At 44.2% G+C, this 14,525-nt stretch overlaps 1 protein-coding gene across 1 annotated transcript; it reads left to right on the forward strand.

The window, feature by feature from the left end:
- Window positions 1-5,943: 5,943 nt before the first annotated feature.
- Window positions 5,944-14,519, forward strand: cmtm7 (CKLF-like MARVEL transmembrane domain containing 7). The gene is made up of 5 exons (XM_073485860.1): window positions 5,944-6,103; window positions 8,260-8,436; window positions 10,332-10,430; window positions 11,984-12,065; window positions 14,348-14,519. The coding sequence occupies exons 1-5, from the start codon at window positions 5,990-5,992 to the stop codon at window positions 14,359-14,361; spliced, it is 486 nt and encodes a 161-aa protein (XP_073341961.1). The 5' UTR covers window positions 5,944-5,989; the 3' UTR covers window positions 14,362-14,519.
- The last annotated feature ends 6 nt before the right edge of the window (window positions 14,520-14,525 follow it).

Raw genomic sequence — 14,525 nt, forward strand, 5'->3', positions numbered from 1 at the left:
AAGTCAGGCTCAGCCATCATCTCCTCCTGATGATATAAAGTCAGGCTCAGCCATCATCTCCTCCTGATGATATAAAGTCAGGCTCAGCCATCATCTCCTCCTGATGATATAAAGTCAGGCTCAGTCATCATCTCCTCCTGATGATATAAAGTCAGGCTCAGCCATCATCTCCTCCTGATGATATAAAGTCAGGCTCAGCCATCATCTCCTCCTGATGATATAAAGTCAGGCTCAGCCATCATCTCCTCCTGATGATATAAAGTCAGGCTCAGTCATCATCTCCTCCTGATGATATAAAGTCAGGTGAAGTCTCGTAGTCCACAGAACATTTCTGGAGCTTCACAGTAAAACAGAGTTGCAGCGTTCTGCTGAACAGCTGAAGCAGCTGGAGATGATTTAAACATCAGATGTCTCCATCAGCTCGTCTGCTGTGATCACAGAGATCAACCTGACCTGAGGAGATGATGTTTACATCATTTATTAAGATGAAGTCTTCACTGTAGCTGCTGAGCTAACAGTGTTAGCACTGTCTGAAGTGGGTGCACGAGCTCGACCGCACATCGAGGGTTAGTTTGGGTGTTTGAATTACTTTTGCTCATTTTAATTCTGTGCTAGCATTAGCCAACAAGCTAATTGGGGTTTAACTTGGCCCCGTGGTTGATCAGTGGAGTCTTACTTGTTAGCCTAAAGAAGGGCGTCCCGTTTTAAATCATCTCCAGCTGCTTCAGTTGTTTAGCAGAATGCTGCAACTCTGTTTTACTGTGAAGCTCCAGAAAATGGGGGCGTGTCCTCTGTGTTGTTTGCACCTTTTTCTCTCCCGTGTTTGGTTGGTCTGTTCTGGGCTGCCGGCAGATATAAAGACTCTTTCTCAGGTAACGACAACACAGAGATTCTTAGTTTAGATGATTAAACATGAATGAACATTATATTTCATAACCTCCTGAATGCAACACACTGGAGCTTTAAAGTTCAACTACAGGTCAAGATGAGAGTCTGTCAGTCGTCTGAATGTTGGACTCTGAAGTGATAACTGATCGTTTCATTTCTAAACCTGCGCTGATGAAAGTTTGACAGTCACACAGGATGCGTTCACATCAGCGTGTCGCTGGAGTTCACAGAGCAGCTGAGTGAGTCTTTGACCAGACTGCTCTCAGAGCGCTCATCCATAATTCAACCTGCGCTGCAGCGACAGAAACACTGAGAACCACTGAAACACAGGCAGCGTTTCTGATCCGGCCCCAGAACATGAATACAGACAGAGGCCGAGCTCAACCTGCAGGAGGCTGAACACACAGCGCTCATGTTAAGTACTGAAGTACTACAGACTTTCATGTAGTGCAGTATTTTTATACAGTGGTATTAGTACTTTTACTGCAGTAAAGGATCTGAGTACTCACAGTACACACAGTACTCGCAGTACACACAGTACACGCAGTACACACAGTACTCACAGTACACACAGTACTCACAGTACACACAGTACTCGCAGTACTCACAGTACTCGCAGTACTCACAGTACACACAGTACTCACAGTACACACAGTACACACAGTACTCACAGTACACACAGTACTCACAGTACTCACAGTAAACACAGTACTCACAGTACTCACAGTACTCACAGTACTCACAGTACTCACAGTACACACAGTACTCACAGGAGCAGCAGAGAAGTGAAAGCAGTATTTTTCTACCGCAGCAGTTACATTTTTAGCACCTTTAATCGTCGCCATGGGGACCTAAAAGCGGATGCTAACCACCTCTAACCACATCCTGTGACCACGAGGTGGTTACACACACACCAGTGGATACACACAAACACACAGCGTCACACACTCTGCAGCAGGAAGTGAAGCTGAAACCTGCAGCAGCTTCTGGCCTCAAACTTGAAGCTGAGCTGGACTGAAGCTGTCGATCATTAAACTGGACCTGCAGAGAGTCCACAGTTAACCCGACTCACCGAGTTCAAGTTTCAGGTGTGTCAGCCGCAGGTGAACGAGCCGCAGTGGAAGCCTCAGCTGCACCGCAGGCAGCAGCCGCTCTCACCAAACCACAGAGGCTTTTCTGCTTATTCAAGCTGTTTGAAGTCCGAGTCAGCGTCGCTCCTCAGGCAGAATTCATCTGATTGACTGAAATAAAGAATAAGAGATTTTTTGGAGACGCTTCAGATTCAGTTTAGAGACGTTCTTGTGTTTTATTTCGCCCTCAGTTTGATTTGACCTTGACCTCTGACCTCAACCACAGAGTTTGGATAAGAACCACTCTGTGGTCAGTACAAACTGCATGGCCAAAAGTATGTGGACAGCTGAACATTCTCCCTCCATGTTAATTAACCCTTTAATGACTCATCAACTATATTCACTATGTTCAGGAAAAGTCTCAGATTCCTTCTGTTAGAGGCTCCACATGATTTAACATGTTAGAGGAAATATAAACAGCAACTTCAGCCTGATTTGAATAATGTCAGGTCATTTGTGCTTTAGGAGCTGTGAAGGAAATGATCAAACTCCCTGCAGACATAAATGAGTTACTCTGCAGCTGCAGAGCCTCAGATCGTGTGGTTGATGTCGTCCAGCAGTCTGAGTGCTCGATGTATTTATGGAGATGCACATCACTGAACATCATGTAATATCTTCCAGCCACAGAGGATGCAGTCTAATGTTTTGTTCTCTGCAGCATTAATAATGAATAATCCTCCTTAAAATCCACAACGCTCATTTAAAGAAACAGTTCACCCAAAAATAAAAATTCAGTCATCAGCCCTGCTGAATGAGACTCAGGTGTCTGAGAAGCTCCAGAAATGTTCTGTGGACTACGAGACTTCACCTGACTTTATATCATCAGGAGGAGATGATGGCTGAGCCTGACTTTATATCATCAGGAGGAGATGATGGCTGAGCCTGACTTTATATCATCAGGAGGAGATGATGGCTGAGCCTGACTTTATATCATCAGGAGGAGATGATGGCTGAGCCTGACTTTATATCATCAGGAGGAGATGATGGCTGAGCCTGACTTTATATCATCAGGAGGAGATGATGGCTGAGCCTGACTTTATATCATCAGGAGGAGATGATGGCTGAGCCTGACTTTATATCATCAGGAGGAGATGATGGCTGAGCCTGACTTTATATCATCAGGAGGAGATGATGGCTGAGCCTGACTTTATATCATCAGGAGGGAGATGATGACTGAGCCTGACTTTATATCATCAGGAGATGATGACTGAGCCTGACTTTATATCATCAGGAGGAGATGATGGCTGAGCCTGACTTTATATCATCAGGAGGAGATGATGACTGAGCCTGACTTTATATCATCAGGAGGAGATGATGGCTGAGCCTGACTTTATATCATCAGGAGGAGATGATGACTGAGCCTGACTTTATATCATCAGGAGATGATGACTGAGCCTGACTTTATATCATCAGGAGGAGATGATGGCTGAGCCTGACTTTATATCATCAGGAGGAGATGATGGCTGAGCCTGACTGAGGTGAATGCTGAGGTTACAGTGTTGGGTGAACTGCTCCTTTAAGGTTACCTGTGCAAAATAAATGTTTAACCACCTTAAAAAATAACTGTGTTAAAACTGAAGCAGCTCCGTCCTGTAATGAAGCTGAGCTGAGATCTGAAGCTTTGTATAAAAACCCCACTGAGCATGTTTGTGTGAGGCTTTGTGTCCCTGTGTGTCCCTGTGTGTCCCTGTGTGTCCTCTGTGTGTGCTGGAACAGTCTGTCCTGTGTTCGGTGTCGCTGTGAAGAGAAACGTCCTGACAGCAGCTTTCTGTCTCGTTACTGATCACAGAACAATCGTGTGTTTGGACTGAACGCCGGCGTCTTTCTCTGACGCTCTGGAAGCTTTCACACTCAGCACTGCTGCTGCTGCTGCTGCTGCTGCAGTGTTTCCTGACAGAGACCACACCTCCACACACACACACACACACACACACACACACACACACACACACACACACACACACACACACACACACACACTCACACACACACACACACACACACACACAGGCCTGACAGCACTGACACACTCATCCCTGATGAAACCAGCAGATACAGGATGTTTACTTCAAAATAAAGGCACTCTGCTCTGTTGCTTTAAAACACTGAACACAAAACTGAGACAGTTTCTATCAGAAGCATCAGATTCTTTACTGGATGTAAAGTACTAATACTACAAATAAAACATATGTACTGTAGTTTTATCTCAATAAAACACACATTCATCATTGTCTTCAGTAGTTTTGGCTCCTGTCATCACCTCTGCACCTGCTGAGATCAATAAAGTTTAATCTGTCAGTCTGGGTTTTATTTTGAAGGTGTGAATCTTCTACATCATGTGGGAAGGAAAATGTTATAAGAAATATTAAAATATACTGTATTTGTAATGTGGCTGTCCTGACAGAAGCACGTCTCTGCTGTCAGCTTTGTGACGATGCACTTCCAGCTGATCCATGAAGGTTTTTAAAGAGTTTATTCAGCTGAAGAAGAACCAGAAGTTTCTCACCAACATTCAACACCAACACATCTGGAGATGAAGCTGTCAGGTAAATGTGGGGGAGTAGAAGTATAGAGCAGCATAAAATGGAAACACTCAGGTAAAGTACAAGTACCTTGGATGTGTACGTCTGTACAGTACTTTCTGTGCTTATCAAAATGAATCAGATCACTGCAAAAAGAGTTTCAGTATTTCAAAAATATTTTTTTCCTCATAGAAAATATCCTACACAAAAAAATATATTAAATAAAACCTATTGGTATTTATCTGTGCAGATATTAATTATTATTGCACCTCAGAGTCTTCTGACATCATATTAGAACAACTGAGGAACATTTGTAAAAATATTTTTTAGCCAAGAAGCTTTGTGACACTGACACATCATGCTGGGAAAACACGAGTCAGCAGGTTTACACTCACTTGTGGAGTCCATGCAGCTCGAGTTCATGAAGTGGGACAAACCAAACACTGAGATATTCTGACATTCATGGACATTTTTCACTCAAACTGTGAAGAAGATATTAACATTTTTTAATGACAAAATAGCTTTACGTTCGGAAAAAAAACTAAATGGAAGAATTCTGAGCAGCGGCGTCAGACTTCTGGACCCTGCTGCATGTTTATAATATTCCTCTGCCAAATGTGTAGAAATACAACTCTGATGGGTTTTTTGTGGAGGCAGAAAGTTACTAAGTGGATTTTCCAACAAAGAAAATATGTAAAATTAATGATTCTTTTAATCAATATTGAATTGAATTGGAATCATTTATTTGAAAATGTTATAATAATAATAATAATAATAATAATAATAATAATGATAATAATAGTATTATTAAACTATTATTATTAGTAATAATAATAATAATAATAAACTATTGCTGTTTTTATTTATTGTTATTATTAATAATAATGATAATAATAAACTATTGCTATTTTTATTTTTATTATTATTATTAATATTAATATTATTAATATTATTACATATATTTACTTGAAGGTTTTTAAAATTGCATCCTTTTTAAACATAATTGAAATAATTTATTAATTTATATTTACTGATATACGATTGTATCATTTTACAGCAATATAAGATTTATATGTATGTTATGTTATATGTATAATATTGCATTTCAAAATGTAGTTGGAAACAGAACTATGTTGTTTTTAAATTGTATTTTTAGCAAATAAATGTTTAAATAGAATCATTTATTTGAACACGTTTCTTTATACATTTTAATTGAGAGCATTTAAAACACTGCATCCTTTTTTTAAACGTATCTCTTCATCAGCCTCACCTCGGCTCTTATTGTGAAACGTGCCACCGGAAGTGTCCGTGTTGCCCCGGGGTGTCTTGACTCGGGCGGAACGCTCGGACAGACGCGCTGAAACGTTCCCAGTCGACGGAGACTCCCTGCGACACTCGGACCGTCAACACATCGCGCTCGTGCTGTTTATCGGCGCCGTTCACGTCAACATGTCGCACACCGTCATCACGACCAGCACCACGACCACCAGGACGTCCGGGGACAGCGTCCTCAACATGGGCTTCACCCGAACCATCCCGGGAATGCTGAAGCTGGGACAGATGGTGAGTCCAACACGGAGCTCACCCGGGACGGTTCACACCGACGCCCCGGGACATGTTAGCTAACGTTAGCTTCAGTGTGACACCGGGTCAGGTGAGGACAGACAGGTGATGTCAGTGTCTCATGGAAAGACTCATACTGGACTTTATGTTGATCAGCTGAGCGACACCGACCCGAGCTCTGCTGGTCTGAGCGGCACCGGTTACATTATCACAGTTTAATGCTGCAGAAGTTCTGATCCACTGACATAAATACGCTTTTATTGTTTCAGCATTGATTTCAGAGGAACAGGATCAATTCTCTGATGTCCGTTTATTAAAAGTGAAACTGTGAAAATATTCCTGTTTCTCACAGAAATGTGATGATAAACTGAGAGTGGGACGAGTCAGTGCTCTGCTGGACAAACTGACCACAGCAGGTTATTATTGATTATAAGCAACATGATGGATTACAGACAGATAAATACAGACAGATAAATACAGACGGATAAATACAGACGGATAAATACTGACAGATAAATACAGACAGATAAATACTGACGGATAAATACAGACAGATAAATACTGACAGATAAATACAGACGGATAAATACAGACGGATAAATACAGACGGATAAATACTGACAGATAAATACAGACAGATAAATACAGACGGATAAATACTGACAGATAAATACAGACAGATAAATACAGACGGATAAATACAGACAGATAAATACTGACAGATAAATACAGACGGATAAATACAGACGGATAAATACAGACGGATAAATACAGACAGATAAATACTGACGGATAAATACAGACGGATAAATACTGACGGATAAATACAGACAGATAAATACAGACGGATAAATACAGACGGATAAATACAGACGGATAAATACAGCGAGAGACGAGAATCTAAAATGCAGAATTTACAATAAAACATGTCCAATGTATTTATTATACAATTAGACAGTTTGACACAGAACCAGGACAAACACTGTAGCTAGTAAAGGAAAAGTCCACCACAAAAACCCTGAGCCGTCATCTCCTCACCCCCACGTCTGCAGCTGCTTCATCAGCTGAAGCAGCTGCAGATGATTTAAACATCAGATGTCTCCGTGCAGCTCGTCTGCTGTGATCTCAGTCTGCAGGAGAGAAAAGCTTCAGTGTGCAGCCGGACTGAAGAGGCTGTAAACATCATCTCCATCATCTCCATCATCTCCTCAGATCAGGTTGATCTCTGTGATCACAGCAGACGAGCTGCATGGAGACACCTGATGTTTAAATCATCTCCAGCTTTATAGCAACTTTATATCATCAGGAGGAGATGATGGCTGAGCCTGACTTTATATCATCAGGAGGAGATGATGGCTGAGCCTGACTTTATATCATCAGGAGGAGATGATGACTGAGCCTGACTTTATATCATCAGGAGGAGATGATGACTGAGCCTGACTTTATATCATCAGGAGGAGATGATGGCTGAGCCTGACTTTATATCATCAGGAGGAGATGATGACTGAGCCTGACTTTATATCATCAGGAGGAGATGATGGCTGAGCCTGACTTTATATCATCAGGAGGAGATGATGGCTGAGCCTGACTTTATATCATCAGGAGGAGATGATGGCTGAGCCTGACTTTATATCATCAGGAGGAGATGATGGCTGAGCCTGACTTTATATCATCAGGAGGAGATGATGGCTGAGCCTGACTTTATATCATCAGGAGGAGATGATGGCTGAGCCTGACTTTATATCATCAGGAGGAGATGATGGCTGAGCCTGACTTTATATCATCAGGAGGAGATGATGGCTGAGCCTGACTTTATATCATCAGGAGGAGATGATGGCTGAGTTTATATTACTGGGTGAACTGCTCCTTTACCTTCGTTCTGATAAAGCATCCATGAGCTGCCGTCTTCTTTCAGCATTTCTGCACGGCTGCATCTCCATGTGAAATAGTTTAAATATATTTAAATAGTTTAGAGTTTTAGTTTCTTGGTTATATTGTTTCTGTTGTTTCTACTGGTTTCTTTCTGTCCACTTTGCTGCTGTTTATTGCAGTTGTGGGACTAATGAAGGATCATCTGATCTTTGATCACTGTTCGTGACTGACTTTTCCTTTTTGGTGAACTGTTCCTTTAAGGTTCTGTGATTCTGTTCTCCCAGGTCGCCCTGCTCATCGCCTTCCTGTGCGTCCACTGTGCTCGCGGTTGGCCCAGCTGGGCTGCGTTCCAGTACTTTGAGGTGGTGGTGCTGTGGTTCCTCATCGCTCTCACCATCTTCTTCCTCATGCACCTGTTCCGGCTGCAGGGGAAGATGCCCTGCATCAACTGGCCGCTGACGGTGAGGAAGCGTAAACATTTCCACATCAGTGTGTTTAAAATCTGCAGGTTACCGACACGTTCGCCTCACTTCTGCTTTTCTGCTGAACTGTGAGACGGATCTGACGTTTTGATCTGCAGAGTTCCATAACAGGAACGTACGTGATGTTTCACCACAAACGCACACGTGTGAAGTTAAATTAGAAAGGAAGGAAGCTTCTGTAGCTTCATCTCAGTAATGAGCTTTAAAGATGCACTTCCTTCTTCTTATTCATCTTTTTTAAGACACTAAAATCCCCACGCATCCTCTGCCTGTCGACTCAACTGTGACCCGAGTCCAGTTTTAAACTGAAGCCTGACAGATGCTGTTTAAATATAATATTATTTGACATAAATGAACATTTTGAACATTCGGCTCAGCTGAACAGTCGTTTTCTTTTTCTGGCAGAGTGTCTCACATCCCCACCATTTGTTATGTTTTATTAATGATGATCAGAGAAGCAACTCATGAAAAGGATCTAATTTTAAAACATAAATCAAATTCATTCCACTTAGTTTCACTCCATATTTTCCTCCGGTCATCCAGGCCGCCGCTGCAGTGGCGCCGTGCCTGCCCCGCCCCTCGGTTTGAGAACCACTGCTTTAATTTCAACATGCTGTATTATATTTCCCCCAAACGTGGCCGGAGGGGAAACGAGGAGAAACAGGATGAGGAGCAGAGAAACACTTGTCTCTGCTGCCTCTTTCACACTGTCCAGAAAATCCCAACAACATCTGCAAACATCTGGCTTTTGTTTTTTGTGAATGTAAATGATCAGGATTTGCTCGTGGGCACCTCGGCAGCAGTCACAGGTATTTGTCACCTCCGGCTTGGCTGTGATGTGAACGTGACACCCGGGTGAACACGTGAATGTCCTCGGTTGTTTCCATGTTAGTATCTGATCTGTACTGAGCATGTGCAGCTCTCAGCAGAGATGACAAAGAAGTGAGATGTCTCACTCTGCCTCCATCCTCAGCTCCGGAAAAAACAATGTTGAATTCAGAATTTTATTGATTAACACTTTATAAAGCAAGATCTATCGTCTGCTACATGTAGTCTGCTGAGGTTTATGAGCCGCTGTTTCTACTGTTCACTTTTTATTTCTGTGATGATGAACGTGACACAAGAAAAAAGTATTTTTAGCAGGTTTACCCGCGTTTTACAAACAGGAAATAGCTGCCGTTAGCGTTCATCATGGCCGACTGCAGAGAGACCGACATCCAGGTCAACTTACAGCTGTGAATTCATCCACACAGCAGTTTGTTTATTCATGTCGGGATGAAATCAGGTGGAATTTTCCTTTAAATTGTTTTTTAACATTTAGATCAAGAAAATAAATGTATGAATTTAAAGACTTGGTTGGATCATGGGAGCTGTTCCTATTAATAAACAGCCTCCGCTGTTGATGAACATCTCTAACGTGACTGAAACGAGCTTATGATTTCAAGTTTTCGATGATTTTGATGTTTCATCTGATGTTTACTGGTAATCTGGTGACGGGCGATAACGTTACCTTCAGTAAACTTGTGGATTTCTCTGGTGTGAACTTGTTTTTGACATTTTAATGCAGAAATGTTACATATTATATGTTTGGAGCAGTGAGTTGGTGATTTACAGGTCAGCAGACGTTAAAGTTGCTCTGACTCTGAGAACTGATCTCAGCTGTTCATTTATCCCTGTTGGAGCTGCAGTTAAATCTGAAAGAGACAGAAAATACAAACATGTTCAGCTCAGCTGTCCCCCAGAATCTGAGATGTTTTCAGACATCAGTACCGACTGGATCAGTCCGGATCCTGTGGTGTCGTGTTGTCCTGCTGGTCTCATCAGTGTCTCAGCGTCTCCTCCGTCACTCAGCTCAGTCTCTTCTGCTGTTTCAGGAGTTCTTTCATTACTCCGTCGGGACCGTCCTCATCTTCATCGCCTCCATCGTCGCCGCTGTGAAGACCGGAGGAGTTTCAGCGCTGGTGGCCGGATCGGTATGTAAACACAGACGCCGGGGTACCTGGGTAAATCTACAGAGTGTGGTTCTGTTAGTGACGGTCGAGTCTGCTCGTCTTCATCGGCAGCGGTTTGATCACAACACAGGCCGAAAACTGCAGCGAAGTAAAAGTAAAAACAGCAAAGTCACCAAACGACTGCCATCACAAAAATAAACAAGAAAGAGCGTCTTTATTTATAAAGTGTTATATTTACTCATGAGGCAGTGGTGGAGGAAGTATTCTCATACTTCAAGTAAATCAAATTACAGTTAACACACTCAATGAAGAACAAAAGATAAATGTCAGTAAATGACAAATGTTGTAAACACTATTCACCTCTCAGGTTACTCAGATGTGTATTTTAGTGCAGTACTGGAGTATTTGTATTGAGTTAGCAGTAACCTGAGGACAGGGAGCGAAACCAGTAAGTGGACCTCGAGTCCAGACGGTTACGACTGAACACAAAGAAACGAGGGAAACAAACTGCAGCGTGTTTCACACGATGTCGTCACTCGGAGGCAGAACTCAGTCTGAACGCTGCTCGTCCTGATCCGCGGATCACAGACGGTGGAGGCCTGGTCGGAGGAAGCTGAGGCAGAAAGGTTTAATCTCCTCCGCTCACCACTTCCTGCTCCTGTAATTACACAGGAAGTCACTGAGGAACAGCGTTATCAGCCAGGAATCAGTTTCTACAAATACACAAACCTCATCTGCATCACAACGTCTGCGTTCACGACTCTTCACGTCCACGACTCCATCCGACTTTTGATTTTAATGTCACGAGGGCTTTTATTCACGTCCTGGCAGCTCATTCACACCTGAACCTCTTCTTTCACAGCTGCATCATATCAATAAAGGATCTTTGGCATTGTTTTCACTTTAGTTCAGTTTTTTCAACGAAGGAGAAAAAAAGCTTCTCGAGCTTATTATCCAAACTCCCACATCTGATTTGTACTGAAGTCGTTCAGGAACAATTCACAACCACAAAATAACATTTAATTAATTAATTAACGTCACATCTCACGTCGTTAGTAAGTTATTATTAGCAAACGCTACAAAACAACTTCAAAATGAAAGTCTGCCTGGAGATCTGTTGTACAAGAACATGGTTGAGTTGAGAAGATGTTTTATTGAATATTATAAATCTGCCTTGTAGAAAGTGTTGATATTTAGCATCAAATTACTGAAAGAGCAGCAGATTAATCACAACTGAGGAAAATAAGAATAAAATGGAAACTTTCGCATCATGTGAGGACGGATCAGGACGGATCAGGACCGATCAGGACCGATCAGGACGGGTCAGGACAACCTGTCGTGCGGAGGAGAGTCGTACAGATTCTGTTTCTGACTCAGACGTTTGATTTAGTTGGATCAAGTTTTCGATCTCAGATTAAAATCCTCCGACGTGAAGCGAAGAGTTAAAAACAGGAAGTGAAGAGTTCATCAGCTGGTTCCTGTCTGTAAGCTGTTGGACTGATGTGTGTGTGTGTGTGTGTGTGTGTGTGTGTGTGTGTGTGTGTGTGTGTGTGTGTGTGTGTGTGTGTCTGCAGGTGTTTGGGTTCATAGCCACGTTCCTGATGGCCGTTAGTTTGTGGACATCTTACAGTGTCACCTGTGGCTCTCATCAGACAGGTACGTCCCGTCCTCTTTATTTATTATGTCTTATTCTACCAGGATGCTCCTGCTGACATTCAACATGGTTCTGGTTCTGGTTCTGGTTCAGACGGCTGCATGAAGTCACATGTTCATGTTCATGTGATTAATTGATTCAAGTCTGTTTCTGAGTGTTTTCTTCTCAGAGCGTCACCGTGTTCACTCACTTATTATTTAATGTGCAAGTTGAAACGACGCCTGTAAACAGGTGGAACCAAACGGACCAATCAGAGCCCAGAGTGAGGGACGTGTCTCAGTGAGGAATGCTATCAATGCTAACGGCGCTAATCTGCCGTTCAGTGTGAACTGAAGTCCGATTTGTTCTGACACTGAAGTGACTGTTGAAGATCATCAGACATGTGAGTCTCATTCACATGATGCAGTTACTCACTGAGCTCACTTCATCTTCTCTCCTCCTTTCCTTCTCTCCTTCCTTTCCTCCTCCTTCCTTTCCTCCTCATTCCTTCTCTCCTCCTTTCCTCCTCCTTCCTTTCCTCCTCATTCCTTTCCTTCTCTCCTTCCTTTCCTCCTCATTCCTTCTCTCCTTCCTTTCCTCCTCATTCCTTTCCTCCTCATTCCTTTCCTTCTCTCCTTCCTTTCCTCCTACTTCCTTTCCTTCTCTCCTTCCTTTCCTCCTACTTCCTTTCCTTCTCTCCTTCCTTTCCTCCTACTTCCTTTCCTTCTCTCCTTCCTTTCCTCCTACTTCCTTTCCTTCTCTCCTTCCTTTCCTCCTCATTCCTTTCCTTCTCTCCTTCTTTCCTCCTACTTCCGTTCCTTCTCTCCTTCCTTTCCTCCTCATTCCTTTCCTTCTCTCCTTCCTTTCCTCCTACTTCCTTTCCTTCTCTCCTTCCTTTCCTCCTACTTCCTTTCCTTCTCTCCTTCCTTTCCTCCTCATTCCTTTCCTTCTCTCCTTCCTTTCCTCCTACTTTCCTTTCCTTCTCTCCTTCCTTTCCTTCTCTCCTTCCTTTCCTTCTCTCCTTCCTTTCCTCCTACTTCCTTTCCTTCTCTCCTTCCTTTCCTCCTACTTCCTTTCCTTCTCTCCTTCCTTCCTCCTACTTCCTTTCCTTCTCTCCTTCCTTTCCTTCTCTCCTTCCTTTCCTCCTCATTCCTTTACTTCAATCCTTTCTTATCGTCCACCCTCACTTCCTTCCTCTGTTCTTTTGTCCTTTCTGTCTTCCTTCCTTCATATTTCTCCTTCCTTCTAAGCTTCCTTTGTTTGTTTGTTCCTTCCTTTCCCTTCCATCTTTCTTTCTTTCCTACTATTCTTCCTTCCTCCATCCCTCCTCCTCCTCTCCTCTCTCCTCCTCTCTCCTTCCCTCCTCCTCCTCCTCCTCTCTCCTCCTCCTCCTCCTCCTCCTCCTCCTCCTCTCTCCTCTCTCCTCCTCCTCTCTCCTCCTCCTCCTCTCCTCCTCTCTCCTCTCTCCTCCTCCTCTCTCCTCCTCCTCCTCCTCCTCCTCTCTCCTCTCTCCTCTCCTCTCTCCTCCTCCTCCTCCTCCTCCTCCTCTCTCCTCCTCCTCCTCCTCCTCCTCCTCTCCTCCTCTCCCTCTCTCCTCCTCTCTCCTCCCTCCTCCTCCTCCTCCTCTCTCCTCCTCCTCCTCCTCCTCTCCTCCTCTCTCCTCCCTCCTCCTCCTCCTCCTCCCTCCTCCTCCTCCTCTCTCCTCCTCCTCCTCCCTCCTCCCTCCTCTCTCCTCCTCCTCCTCTCTCCTCTCTCCTCCTCCTCCTCCTCTCCTCCTCCTCCTCCTCTCCTCCTCTCTCCTCTCTCCTCCTCCTCTCTCCTCCTCCTCCTCTCTCTCTCTCCTCTCTCCTCCTCCTCCTCCTCTCTCCTCCTCCTCCTCCTCTCTCCTCTCCTCCTCTCCTCTCTCCTCTCTCCTCCTCTCTCCTCCTCCTCCTCCTCCTCTCTCCTCTCTCCTCCTCCTCTCTCCTCCTCCTCTCTCCTCCTCCTCTCTCCTCCCTCCTCCTCCTCCTCCTCTCTCCTCCTCTCTCCTCCTCTCCTCCTCCCTCCTCTCTCCTCCTCCTCCTCCTCCTCTCTCCTCCTCCTCTCTCCTCCTCCTCCTCCTCCTCTCCTCCTCCTCCTCTCTCCTTCTCTCCTCTCTCCTCCTCCTCTCTCTCCTCTCTCCTCCTCCTCCTCCTCCTCCTCTCTCCTCCTCCTCCTCTCTCCTCCTCCTCTCTCCTCCTCCTCCTCCCTCCTCTCTCCTCCTCCTCTCTCCTCCTCTCTCTCCTCTCTCCTCCTCCTCCTCCTCCTCCTCCTCCTCCTCCTCCAGGTGCAGCAGTGTAATCGCACCGTCATGAAGGCACCAGACGGCTGTGGGCAGTTTGCTGAGTCGTGGTCGGTTTTTCTGCCCGGTAACACCACCTGGATAATGAACCTGATTGGATAATAATTGATACTGTAGAGGTAATGGAACAGCTGATCCAGGACCAGCCGTTGTCTCCTGATTC

Source organism: Pagrus major, chromosome 17 (genome assembly GCF_040436345.1).
Source record: "Pagrus major chromosome 17, Pma_NU_1.0".
Taxonomy (NCBI): Eukaryota; Metazoa; Chordata; class Actinopteri; order Spariformes; family Sparidae; genus Pagrus; species Pagrus major.